General features: G+C 40.0%; 1 protein-coding gene across 1 annotated transcript; it reads left to right on the plus strand.

Moving 5' to 3' along the window:
- Positions 1-3126: 3126 nt before the first annotated feature.
- Positions 3127-13796, plus strand: LOC127468727 (cytochrome P450 2J6-like). Its single transcript, XM_051782212.1, has 9 exons — positions 3127-3403; positions 4722-4884; positions 6012-6161; positions 7212-7372; positions 8391-8567; positions 9937-10078; positions 10752-10939; positions 11376-11517; positions 12609-13796. Exons 1-9 carry the CDS (start codon positions 3233-3235, stop codon positions 12785-12787), a joined length of 1473 nt encoding a protein of 490 aa, XP_051638172.1. The 5' UTR covers positions 3127-3232; the 3' UTR covers positions 12788-13796.
- The last annotated feature ends 613 nt before the right edge of the window (positions 13797-14409 follow it).

Below are 14409 nucleotides of genomic sequence, written 5' to 3' on the forward strand. Positions count from 1 at the left end.
ATTGCGATGATAGACTGCTCCAGCTCATGACATCAGCATTGCATTTTACAGTTTTTTGCCATATTTTTCCTGGTGCTTCTCTTAGATGTTTCTGAAAAGATGGTATTTATGGACTTTGAACTTCTATTTTTACCCCACAGCCTGTACATCCTCACTTACTCACTAGCAGCAATAGCACAGTGCTGCTGGCCTACGAAGAGGAATTCTAATGTCAGAATATTGATTTCAGCCTCTTTTGTGAAAACAGAAACCTGTTTTTTTCTGTTAGGCTTTAGAATATATCCTCTAACATATTTTTACTTGTCTTTTCCTGTTGATTTTCTTAACCCTTTGAGGGATTTTGTGTGCATCCTCAAAGTTGTTATGCAGAAATTATGGAGATGATCTCAGGTCCTTTGCATTTTCCTGCATTTTGAAAAATTCATCCAACTATTCCTCACATAGAAGTATCATGCAGTTCCCAGTAATTCATGCAGAGAACATCAAGCTACTCTTCTTTAGGCAATCTCTCTGCAAGAAAATTCTTGCAGCAATTAGGATCAGGGATGCCAGTCTCAGTTATGTTGCTTTTTCCATTTTTATTTTGGATATTAAGGTCCCTTACAGTTTTTCTTCTCACTCCTTGTGCCACCTCAAGTCCAGCCTTAATGCTCCCAGTTTCTAGTCTTATTACAGCTTGTGAATTTTGCAAGTTTCTGAAGGTAATTGTGAGTGAGGAGTTAGAAAGCGTAGCAATATATTGTGCAATTTCCATTTCTAAATATTATTTATTTGAAACCTCACTCAAGGCAATTGGCTTCTACTGTGTGCGCAATGTATGAACACTTCCTGTGCTTTGGAGATACTAATTCCTGACATTCCCTCCTGCCAAATGCATTACAGTTTATACTTCATATTTAAGTATCAATGTCCCAAAGCTGAAATTAAGCATTTGCTTGCTCAAGGATTTCAGGACCATGCTTGTTTGATTGTCACATTACCTGCACAGCTTTACTTTTGCAAGCGTTGCACTAATCTTGCTGAGACTTACTTCACAGTGTGCTTTTATGTTCACTAAAAATCTTATTGAAACTTTGGCTTCCTGATAATTTTCATTAAAACTTGCTGGGTTTGCCTCTGAGTCCACTTCTTTGGAATTCTCTTTACTTGGGTTACTATCTCTTAGGAAAACTGAATTTTCTGCCAAAAATACAAACACAGCAAATATTGCTGATAGTCTGTCCAGAAGAGGAGGCATCAGACAGGAAGAGCTCCAGACCAACACAAGATCCCTCAGCCTGGTTTTGTTTTCAGTACAGCTTATCCAGTGACATCAGGTGACACTGGTGTAAGTAACTATTCGTGCATCTGGGTTTCAGACAGTTGGAGCATCCTGAAGACACTGCAAAAGGAAAGGTAATGGTAACATCTGGCAGGATAAATTCCTGGCTGGCTCATTTGGCTTCATTCTGCTTCTGACACTGGTGCTTTGATTCCAGTTAAACCTGACCCATGTTCTGAAAGAGGTGAATTCATTTACTGACGTCAAAATATTACACCAACATGAAACATCTAAAATTAAACAATGTAATACGGACCAAACAGAGAAGAGATAAAAATGATTGTATTTAGTCTATTAATGAAATTTATGTAATTCAGCATTTCTTCTGACTTCAGTTGTCCACACAAAACTAACGTTCTTCCTTTCTTTCCAAATTTTAAACTTGATATTTTGGTTTGAAGAAACAATTTTTTCTGATTTTATGCTTTGCTTATTTCAGCCTCATAATGGGCAATGGTACCTGACTTGCACTGGTTTCAGCAAAGCTGTGGAGCCCACCTCAGCCTACATCCCACCATGCTGCCCACAACAGGCACAGATAAGGTCATGAAAGACTACTTGCCCATGCTGTCCTCACTGTATCATGCAGGCAAGTATGAACCCACAATAGCTTCAAAGTTTGGTCAAATGAAAGAGATAAATTGCTATTGCTGATTCACATGACTTTCTTCATGTTGCCAGGTTTGCAAAATAGCACATTTCTGTCTGCGTTGGAGGGCACAGCAATGTCTTGTTCAGACTTGTATCTAAATTTTAGAGACAACACTCTCTCTTTGAAATGCAAGATCAAATCCTCTGGTAATTGGCACACAGTGCTTTCCCCCTGTCTGTGCTTCAAATTCAGTGTGAATCCCTTCATTATCAGAGGACAGATTTTTTTTATGTGTCCTGTAAACTTATTGATAACTGGTAATAATATCCTAGATTCTGAAATTGATACAAAAGGTAGAAAACTAACCAGGGCACGTGAAGCTTTCAATTTGGTTACGTATTACCAAAAAAAAAAAAAGGAATTTTATTTTTAATTAATCTTTAAATATAAAAAAATTAAACATTTTGATTTTTTAAATTATTTAATTGTAATACGAGTTTTTAAGTACTATCTCCTTATCATGAGTGCTCACTTGATGAAACATTTTTTCCATTTACTGGAAAAAAAAGTTTGATTGGACAATTAAGGCCAATTTTTCAGAAATCACACGTAGTAATTTTGTCTTCTAACTGCATCCTTAGTCTTCAAGTACTCTTGTCTTTGCCTGTGTGGACTGTGTGTGCTGGCAGGCAAATCTGAATTTACAACCACATTTAAATAACGTTTGTGACTAAAGCCCCTGGAAAATCTAACCTATTGTAAGTATATGTATGTATCCAATCTAACCTATTTTAAGTATGTACTATGAGCTATTGTAACTGTATTCTATGTAACTGTATAATCAATGTGTAACACTCATAATCTGAATTCAGTGATTCTGAGATGAACCACTATATATATTTTTAAAGTTCCTGAAGCAGATGAAACCGAGTTTCACTTGTCTCATATCCACTGGTCAACGAGGGTTTTCACATGGTGTCACTCCAATCCCGATCTCCCAATAGGCTCCAGAAGTTCCCTAGCACAAGCTTCTGGACAAATACTTTGGGTACAAGTTATCCACATTTCCATTCTAAGGCTTGCTATAAGCAGATAGGTGTGCTTTTGGTTAGGGATCAGTTTGATATATCTCAGTGTGGCAAATATATATGGTGCAAGAAAAAGGCAGGCAGCGACGAAGAGGGAGGGACAGAGGGAGGGAAGGGAATTGAGACTTTATAGAACTCAGTCTGCAGAACTGGTGGAACAACAAAGAAGATCACCTTTTCCAAGATCCAGCGCCTTCTTTTTGACAGACAAGCTGATAAATCAGCTCAGAAATGCCGACAATAGCTCAAGCTTTTGTAGTCCTGATAATTTTTTTGTTAATTGTTCAGTTTTTCAAACTGCGGAAGGCTTGCAAGCAATTCCCTCCTGGACCCACTCCTCTCCCATTGCTTGGAAACTTGGTGCACCTGAACTTTCAGTTTCACCGGGATATTCTGATGGAGGTATTTCTTTTAAGATGCTATTAATTGGTCATTTTTAGTCACAGATTTAAAAAGCCTGATATGTTATTAATCAAACTGAAGCTTTTAAGTCTTAGAAAGTTACAGACAAGGTATGGACATAGAAAGATCAACTTGATTCCTATATTTGGGTCACCTTCTTGTGTAGAATATGTCATCTTCATGAGAATCCTAATGTTCTTAAGAATCAAGTAAACTTGGGGACAGGGTTTCTGGCTTGTTATTAAAATTGGGAAATACCAATTTTCTAAAATATGTTTCTGCACTGCTGATAAGTCCACATGTGATATTTTTAAAAATTCTGACTGGCATTGCCTAATTTGATCACAAAGGGGCAATATGTTGAATGTCTATGTATGCTTATAGTACAGGAAGGGCATTCACTCCCCATCTTCCTACACCTCCTGAAAGCTATCTGTTTGCCACTTGCTTTTAGTGACAGCTGCAGTAATTCTTCTAATGGTTTACAGAAGACCTCTAATTCAGGTGTATGCCTAGGACACCACACACGGATCATTGAGTGCAGAGCAGACTTAGACAGGCAGTGATGCTCTAAGAGGGAGAGGAAAGCTGGAATCTAAAGAATTATTAGGAGAAGCAAGTGACTGGTGTGATCAGCTGGATGTAATTCTAGTGGCACCTTAGACACTGAACCATCTCTTTTGTATCATTGTGGGTGTGCTGGAGCAGAATCCCATACTTGTACAAAGGTTTTTCCATGAATTATTGGATTTCCTCTGTCATACACCCATCTGTGCTTGGATACCTTTGCTGTGTCCAGTGGTGAGTGCTCTCCTCAGTGCTGTGACGAAACCCTGGACTCGGCTGCAGCCTGCTGGCACTTCATAGCTGTTGACTAGTTTCTGGCTCCATGTCCTCTCCTGGAGCACACAGATAGTGCAGGCTTAATCAGCTGGTTTCCTTTTGCAAAGGAAGGGACCACTGGAGGCACAGAGCCCCAGAGCCGTGCAGAGTGTGACTGTTCAGATCAACAAGGTTCAAATGTTGGGGTTGGATGTGATGCAACATAAAGCACAAAGTTTTCTTTCTCTTGCTGCAGTGTTGCTGCAGGCTATGTTTTAAAAAGAAAATCGCTTTCCCCAGAGTAAATAAAATTGGCTGCTGAAAGCACTGTTCTCAGCAAAACAACAGTCTCTTTCTGCTTCTATCTACAATTATAAGCACGGGGATGACATTTTCAGCACAAAACTGTCCATTGGTGAATAACTGGTGCAGTGTCTGTTTGAGATGTATATATGGGACTTCATCTGTTCTTTCCTGGCACCTTTTCCACTTACAGCTGGCAAAAACTCATGGTAACATATATACTTTGTGGTTTGGGTGGACCCCAGTGATCATACTGAATGGATTTCAAGCAGTGAAGGATGGCATGACCACGCACCCTGATGATGTTTCTGGGCGGATGGTGTCGCCTTTCTTCAGGGCAATGGCCAAAGGAAAAGGTGAGATTTTCCTGCCACAAACAGTGCACAGGAATGTTGACTTGACAGATTATTCTGCCCTCCTGTTCAGAATGATCTTCCATCAGATACAGTCCAAGTCCTCCATTACTTCTTGAGAATAACTTACTATTTGATGTGATGCTTTTTTTAGTGAGTTTTCCCAATCCTGGGAAACACTCCAGGTTGTTTCTAAGCGACCTTTTCATGGTATTCAAGATGTATGTATATGATCCAGCTCAGAACTCAGCAATCTTGCCCTCATCACAGACTAATCCATTGTTCTGCATACGATTTTGCTGTACATCATGTGAATGCAACGCTTGTTTGGTAACTGTATACATTATAGTTACCAAATATTTTCTATCATGAGCAAGAGACCTATAAAACCCTCTTTCAGAATTCGCATTGCTGTATTTGCAGACACTCCTAAACATTTTTTGAATATCCTTTGACTATGAGAGTGCCTCTGACACAGGAAAACTCTGTTCTTCTTGGTGTATGCCATCAGTTTGCAGTTTTTTCCCTTCCCTTCCCTGCATTTGCTATACTAAAGCAGACACACTACCTTGTTTAAAGGTAGGTAAAGCCTCACCATCACAGCTCTTCAGGTGACCACAAGTGCAATTTAACAATTAGTGGAGTGTTCTCTCTTCCACAGGAGAAACAGAGCCCAAATGTCACTTTTCCTTCACCTTCATCACCTCAACCTACAACCATCACATTAATTGATCTACACCTTCATAAACGTACCCTGCCCTGTACTCCACTCTGTGGAAATTCATCCAGTTACTCCTGTCCTGAGCACGATCACTTGACTATGGCTAAGGCAGATTTCCTAAAAAGGCATCTTAAGGTATTCTTTTTTTTTTTCAAGACATCAAGAAATGGAGCAGTCAGAAAATCCTTAGACTGCTCTTTTCAGTTGTGAACTACAATCAATATTAAGACGATGTGGCCTAGTTATAGTTTGGGTATGCTTGGCTACGATTTCTGGTTACCGATAATTTCACCTAAAGATATTTGTATCACAGTGTATTCCCTGCTTTATTCCAATCATTTTATAATATATATTTAAATGAATCATGCATGTCTGTGGCAAATATTAATATGCCAGGGAATACCCTCAGGTATTATATTGGCAACTGGTCGCTCCTGGAAGCAGCAGAGACGCTTTGGAATAATGACTCTACGCAGTTTGGGAATGGGAAAGAAAGGCCTGGAGCATCGAGTGCAAGAGGAGGCCTCTCACCTGGTGGAGTTTTTTATGAACCTAAAAGGTAACTGTCTGCTAAGAAACCAAGCACTTTTCAGTCTGGATCTTCAGTATGCAAACTTACCTACCCCTTCTACGGTCCAGGTTAGATCCACAGTGGTGTATCCAAACTTACTAAAGCCTAAGAGCAGATAGAGCATAGAATCAGAAATGGGAATTTCTTTCTAAAATTGCTATTCATAAACCCAGTGAAGTTGTGAACTTCTGAGATTCCACCTCCATGGGCTGACTGTTTGTCTATAACATGATTGTACAATGACAGGATGCCACTGAATTGCACAGCCAAGCCATCCTCGGGCTGCCTGCAACAGGTAACTGAAGAGTATTGCAGAGCTTGGTAATTTCAATGACATTGGGTGCCATTGATATTTTAGTCTGTCTGGTTTAGTAACTACTGGCAAGAGAATCAAAGAAAGTAGGAGATGGGAGGGAACTTCGGTGGATAATCAGATTAACCCTAGAGTCCAAGCCAGGATCATTTCTACCCAAGTTACTTTCTATGGATATCTGTCTCATAACTTTAAAAAAGTTATCAGACAGAGATATGATAATCTACTGCTCACAGTTGAGGCTGTAATAGTTTCATTATGTATACTTTGCAGATTCCTGTCCAACTATTCTTCTTCTTAAACCTTCCCAAGTTCATTCAGTCTTTCCTCCTAAGTAATTATTTGACATTTTTGAACATCTGTCACTGAATTCCTGCAGTTATCTCGAGTGACATTTCTTTCTTCTCACTCGGTGACTTGTCTTCCTCCAGACAACGAGGACAGTAGATTTGATATGAGATCCTGGAACAGATCTTAGTTGTACAACATTATTTCACAGAAAGGGGTTTGAGATTGTTTTAGAGGAAACAGTTTAACAGTGTCCTTTGCTCTAAGGCTATGTTTTATTTCCATTAATTCATATTAGTGCCAAATTTCTGTCCCCATTCATGCCCCAGCTGTATAAAGAGAACATTTTATGTAATCTCTAAAAACACTTTGTCCTATCTGTATAAGGAACACTTGAAGAAAACACTGAGAGTGAATATCTGTTACTCTGTTTGCAGGAAGACCTGTGGATCCTTCTTTCCCTCTTTTCCATTCTATTTCAAATGTGATTTGTGCTCTAGTTTTTGGATATCACTTCTCTGATGAGGACAAAACCTTCCATGAAATGATCCATGCCACAGAGAATTTATTCAAATTTGCAGGCAGCTTTTTTCATCAGGTGAGTAAATGATATGCTGTTTTTTTCTGAAGTAGGTAGAAAATGAAAGAGCAGATACAAAAATGGCTCTTCACTAAACACAGAGCTACAGGCAAATGCAAGTTGGGAGAGAAGTGGTGTCCTGGGGACCTTATTACTGCCTCCTTGGCATGAGGACATTTTTAAGAACTCTCTTGTTTCTTTGCAAGTTTAGGGGTTGACTCTCTGTTGACTCCTGGTTTTTAAGTCCTTCAGCATTTCTAAGACTATTAACAGAAACCTTTAAATCTAATTTGAGACTGGAGTTTGTAATAAATATGAACTCTACAGTGCTTCTCCTCCCACCTCTACTTACTTCTCTCCTCCAAAAATTGGTATCATTGAATTCACTGTTCTGCTTTTTACTACTCTGCAAATTGTATGCTAAAAATTTTCTTTGCTTTTTCCTCCCTCACAAATAATAAAATATTCATTATGAATTTTCCCCTTACTTCATAATAGCTCTGAATTCACACATTGCAAAAACAATACATACATTCTCTGACAGTCTCACAATTCAAGTTCTGTCAAAGATTTTTTTTGTTAGGTACTTCCCACAACATACCATATAGGGCAACTTTGCACTTGAAGGGTCTTGAAGCACACTTGAAGTTTTCCCCATGAATTAGACTTTGTGGTTTAGATCCTTAAAGATGGTCAAGCTGCATGTAATGGGGAATGTGGACGGCCAGGCAAATTCCATTGACATTTGAATTTTACAGAATAAGGCAAACTAAAATGCTGTTGTGGTAGTAAAGCTTTTCTGCAAATCTTAGGGGCATGAGCAGAGTGTCGTCAGAACTGCCTCGATCCCTGGGATTGTGTCAAATCACTAGAAAAGTTTTACTACGTGATGGCAAAAACCTGCTCAAAGCAATACTAATTTGTTTATTCTGCTATCAACATTTCTGGACAGGACAATTCAGCCTTTTGGTGTTTCTAAAAGTAGCTTTGTTAGTGACAGAGAATTCACACTACCTCTTGCGTGTCACTCCTGCAGATGTACGAAATCCTCCCTTGGCTGATGTGCCGTCTCCCTGGGCCTCATAAGAAGGCATTGGCTTGCTACGATGTCCTGAGTTCTTTTGCAAGAAAGGAGGTCAGAAGACATGTGGAGAGAGGGATACCAGCTGAGCCACAGGATTTCATTGACTTTTACCTGGCTGAGATGGAGAAAGTAAGTGTTTGTTCTGTGTGATCACACATTTATGGAGTATAAGGCCCAGTATGTCAGGGGGTGAACTCATGAGCTATCATCTGCTTTCCATAAATATCCATGTGCATACTTCAATCCTGTAGTAAATATGAGACAGTTTATTCCTGTAGGTTACATAAGTTTGGTAGAAACCACCTCATCTTCTATACCAAGGCACCTCATGTGTACAATGGATTTAAATATGCATACACAGGTAATTGCCCTGAAACAGAGGACAAGGTTTCCTTGGGATTCAGTGTGTGCTCTAACACTGGCTGTCCTCGTGCCACGTAACTGTATGGTTCCTCCCTTGGCAGGGAATCATTATCCCTGTGTTACCTCTAATTTCCCCACAGTTTGAGTCGTGGTTGGCTTGGCACCTATATTCTAATTGGATTCTTAGGAAACAATTTCACAAACAGGGCCATAATAAGCATTAATCTTCTTCCCTGCCCAGGCTATTGTTTTCCATAGTAGGAAGTGGCTCATGAGCCAGAGAGGCTCTGCTAAGAGTACCAGTTTCTGCTTCAAAGTTTGTCATTTTGGGGTACTTTTGGGAAGTAAAAGAAGCATCTCTTTCCTAGGGTAGATGAAGTTTATGTAGCTTCTATATCTGGTCATAATCTTTCAGCTAATCAGGCTGCCATGTCCTCACAGTGTTGGCTCAGAGGCTCTGAAAGGAGCTGATGCATCATCTTACACTTTATATCTGAATTGACTATGACAAGATTTGCTAAAATAAGCATTTTAGAGGCAAAGATGCAACTTCCTCTGGTGTCAGGGGTGTGATTTATTGCAGTATTTATTGCATTATTTTAAAATGTTTTGTCTAATTTTTTTTCTCTAAAATATTTTTATTTTACTCCCTTATTATTCAGTAGAAAATACCTCTCCCCCTCAGTTCACATTTATTCTGAACTCAGAAAAGAAATTACTTTCAAGGTGTTCTCTTGAGATTCTTTTATTCAGATGGGATTTCCTTTGGTATTTTCTAGCACCCTTTGATAGCATATTGGAGACCAAGGCCTGAAGAGTGGCATGCTGTAGGGCATTTGCACAGAAGCACACTCTAATCTAACTGCAAAACTTGTACTGTGCTTTAAAGTTTTCATGATTATGTCATCAGACATAGAATTGTCTTTTTTAAATGAAAGAATATTCCACCTCATAAAAGATGGCAAGGCAGACTTACCATGTCTATTTGAGAAACTACTAAACTACTCATCAAAAACTGTAATTTTGACTATTCTTTTGCACATGCTGGCTGCGGAAATAAGGACTCTCACACAGAGGGCATATAAATTGACCTAACTTTTATGCTTTAACTTCAACTTTTTATCATCATCTGCAGTCAAAAGAAGGGGTCAAGCCCAAGTATGATGAAGACAATTTGGTCCATGTCATAAATGATCTTTTCCTTGGTGGATCAGAGACCTCAAGCACAACATTGTACTGGGGACTGCTCTATATGGTCGTGAATCCAGATATCCAAGGTGAGAGGGATTCTTGTTGTGAAATGCTGTGGGTACTACAAATGTTAATGATGGCTGAATAGGATGAGCTGCAGCGTGGCTCTCACTCTCTGAAAACACAAAGAATGGCAGCAGAGAGAAAAGTCAGAGACCCATGCTGTGACCTGACCAAGTCAAGCGGCTGAAGGCACTTGCAGTGAGACCAAAGTTAGCTCTTGGCAGTGACAAGTCAGCGAGGTGCTCTGTGTGGAGAGTTTGCAGGTGACTGATGGCAGCAGGTACAGAGATCAAAGCTCTGAATCCCGTCTGCACCTGACACCATTCAGGTATGAGGAATGCTAACATAGCTTTGTGGTGTTTGCCATACAGTCTCATCTCATATTTATGGCAGCCTATGTTCACTGCCCCTCCTGTGAGGCAGCAAACCCAACTCTCCTTGCTGAGCACACCGGTGCTCTTCACAAACCACTGGACCCCTTACATCCCTCTAGTGTGTTCCTGGACCACACTGTTGGTGGGTTTTTCCTGTATATTTTTATTATCCTATATTAAACTCAGACATTAAAACATATTAAATCACAAATTATAGACCTAATGTACTATGTTGAAAGAATATATTTTCCTGTTGCTCTAAGAGACCAGTTAAAATATTTTATACATTTTCTCATCTGAAGTTGTGGATATTTCTCCACAGAGAAAGTGCAGAAGGAGCTGGATGCTGTTCTGGGTCCTTCCCAGTTAATTTGCTATGAGGACCGGAGAAAACTGCCCTACACAAATGCTGTGGTCCATGAGATTCAGCGCTTCAGCAACATTGTCTTTGTGGGCCTGCCCAGGCTGTGTGTGAGGAACACAACACTGCTAGGATTCCCTGTCAAAAGGGTACAGACACATTTTCAGCTTCTGTTCTTTCTTCAGCAGAGAGGCATTTATTTATCTTTCATTTCAGTTTCGTCACCCATTTTCAGTCTATAAACTATTCTTCATTTAACTCAGGAACGTGGTGCCTGGGGAAGGGTTACTATTTGTGGCTACACAAATTAGTCCTTTACTTAATGTGTAGGTGCTCAGACAGCTGATAAGGCCCCTACCAGGGAAACCTTGAGCTCCTGCCCATCATCACAACTGCAGACACCAGCTCTGCTTGGCTGGGGATGGACTAGGAGGATAAACTGTTTTGCCAAAGCACTGATCAAGAGACCTCTGCTCAACTTGGCACTTGCCCAAATGACAACAAGCAACAGTTTTTTCTGTCAGGAAGAAACTGATGGGTGACAGGCCAGTAGTTGGAATGGAATCAACAGTTTCTTCTTTGCAGGGCACCATCGTTATACCAAATATAGGATCTGTTCTGTATGACCCTGAGCAATGGGAGACACCTCGACAGTTCAACCCTGGCCATTTTCTGGATAAAGAAGGAAACTTTATCCCTCGAGAAGCTTTCTTACCATTCTCAGCAGGTAAATGCATTGGTAGTTTGAACTGATCCAATAGGTAAAAGGAAGAACATAGAAGTGTGAGATTATGGTATTTCTTCAGATAACATCATCTATCTCTGCTGTTTGTTGCTTTTAAAGAACAGTACTGGCTTGTTTCTGCCAAGTGAGAGGCTTCTGTGCCATCAGACCCCAAACTGTCCTTAGGACTCTGTGGTGGGAATCCCACTCAAACTGGGCTGGTTGCATGCTGCAGTCATACACAGGTTTTGTCTGTAGTATTCTTTATATGTAGTTACATTCCTGAGAAGCAATGTGCCTTGTTTGTACTGGAGTTACTTGCAATCCCTTTTAAAGGATCAAGATGAAAGAAAAACAGAATGCATCCTGATAAACAAAAGATTAAGTTCTTTCTTACAGAACTGAAAATCCAGTTGCCAAAGAAGGAAATAAGATAGCAATGCACACACAGTTAGCAATCACACATAGCAGTAAGGTTCCTATTGATGGTTTTGTTTTAGTTTCTCTGTTGATATAACAGACCAGTCACTTAGATGTCCATCCAGCAGTTTCTTAATGAAAATGGTATTTATTTCCTTTTATTTGTCTGCTAATCTTGAAATGTGAATGTATTATTCACCTGTTCTGCTCACACCATCATCGCCAATGAAGAACCCTGGGAAAGGAATAGTCGGCCTCATGCTTTGCCTATGAAGTGACCAAGCCTCCGTTCAACTGCAAATGCCAAGTAATTTTGATCCACTGATGTTAACTCACTAAGAAAGCATGTGCAAGCAGCTGGCAGATTCTTTGTGTATGACCCTGGAGCTCAACATCTCCTGTAACAAGAAAATAATGTTCTATCAGGTCTAGAAAGAAATTATATTTGTACATTAGTGATTTTCATTGAAATTTTCTCTTGGTATCTCCTAAGCTATGACATTGGATCAGATCTTTTTGAGAAGGCATTCACATAGTTCTAATTCTGTGGCTTTCATGATCCTGTCCTTAGACAACAAAAAAAACACCCTCTGCTTGCAACAAGAATGAACTAAGTGACTATGAAGCTGAAAAATTCCTAGATACTCACTATCCTTCCCCTCTTCCCTCTGCAGGGCACCGTGTGTGTTTGGGGGAGCACCTAGCGAGGACCGAGCTCTTTATTTTCTTTGCCAACCTGCTGCGGGCTTTCACCTTCCAGCTCCCCGAGGGAGTGACAGAGATCAACACAGAGCCCATTCTGGGGGGTACCCTGCAGCCCCACCCATACAGGGTTTGTGCCATTCCACGCTAGGCTGCAGCAGTCACAGACCAGCACGAGACAGCCACCTTTACCTCTGTGAATTTCCTCTCAATGTATAAACCTCCTTCTACTAGCCAGGATATTGATATTAGTCTATCCCAGAGCTACTCAGAAAGTGGATGCAAGCCATGATCCAGACCGTCAGTACTTTTGGTCTGGTCTTTGTGAAAGTCACAGATATTCTCGCAATGATCTTAACCAATTTCTCCTGTCAGAGAGCAAGTGATGCCAGATGCTAAGGTTCCCAGCTGAAGCCAACATGCTGTGTCCCCTGTCCTGGCCAAGCAAAACCATCCTCATGCTCAGTCCTCAGTAAAATTCAAGAGGATCTCAGCAAGAGCTGAGTAGGTTCCATTCCTGTGAGTGGTCTGATAACCTCATGTAATTTGACTCTGAAAAACACCCTTTTAAAGCCCTGTTTTGGTTTTAGTGTCCTGAACTTAGACACTTTAATTTGTTGACATGTTGCAAATAAAAAAAAACAACAACAAAACCAAACCAACACCCAAATTCCAGGAAACACATTAGAATGTGGGTAATTCATGTTTGAATTTGATGTTAAGTATTTTCCACGCACAAGGTAAAAAGACTCATCCTAAAGCTGAAGAAAGAAACTTAAGTTTGGTGTTTACTAGCAATGTGAATGTGTGACTTTGCAGCCTGATCATGGTTATAATATATTGCCAAATGATTTGTTAGTTGTTTTGTTGTTATTTGTTTTGTTGTTTATTTTATTTTTAAGGATGTAGAAACATGCTCATTATCAATCCTACTTGGAAGAGGTATAAATGTGAGATGAGAGAGTCACTTCGCCAGTGGGTTTCACTGGTAACTCCACAGCAGAGGGACACAGAGACTTTGGAAGGCAGCCTCTAGGGGCTATCTAAACACTCAGATATTCCTCATTTTCTCTGGGCTCTTTTCTTCTTTCGTTACAATCCATACCACATTTCCTGCTCCCCATTCAATTTCTTTCTAATCCTCTTCACCAGTTTCAGTTCCTGCTCCCACCTACCCTTTATCCTTATAAACTCTATTTCAAGATTCACCTTGATGTGATGACATCAAGATTCTGTCTCCTTTTTTCTGCACAAGTATTAGTCGAGGAATCCATCCTGAGCTGAAAACAATCACCAGTGTGTTTTCAGGAAGGAGTTTGGAAAATCTGATATATTTGTTCTTTATGGCTCCAGATCATGGAAAGAAGAGCACAATAACCATGGAGGGCACACTGTAAGTGACCTAATGTAAGAAAAGATATAAATGATAATGTGATGTAGGAATTCAAAAATATCTATCACTTAATGTAGCTGTTCATTGGCACTGATTCAGCTCAAGACCAAGACAGTTTGAGCATACAGCTGGAGGTGACAGCCAAATTCAACTGTAGCTTTGTTAAGGCAAGGTGCTGCAGAATTCTCGAATGCAAATCACTTTTGGAAAGGATTCAGATGTTGGAGTTGAGTAGAGCTGCCTGTAAACACTGCAGTAAACTTAGCATTGAATTTGTATTGAGGACCAAAAGTGCTTTTATGTTGGAATAGAAAGTATTTGTAATTAAATCACTGTGCTACATCTGAACTCCCTGAATTTAATAATGGAGGAGAATGTTA

Source organism: Manacus candei, unplaced genomic scaffold, assembly GCF_025592945.1.
Source record: "Manacus candei isolate 608988 ecotype Guabito, Panama unplaced genomic scaffold, ASM2559294v1 h1tg000015l, whole genome shotgun sequence".
In the NCBI taxonomy this organism is placed as follows: domain Eukaryota; kingdom Metazoa; phylum Chordata; class Aves; order Passeriformes; family Pipridae; genus Manacus; species Manacus candei.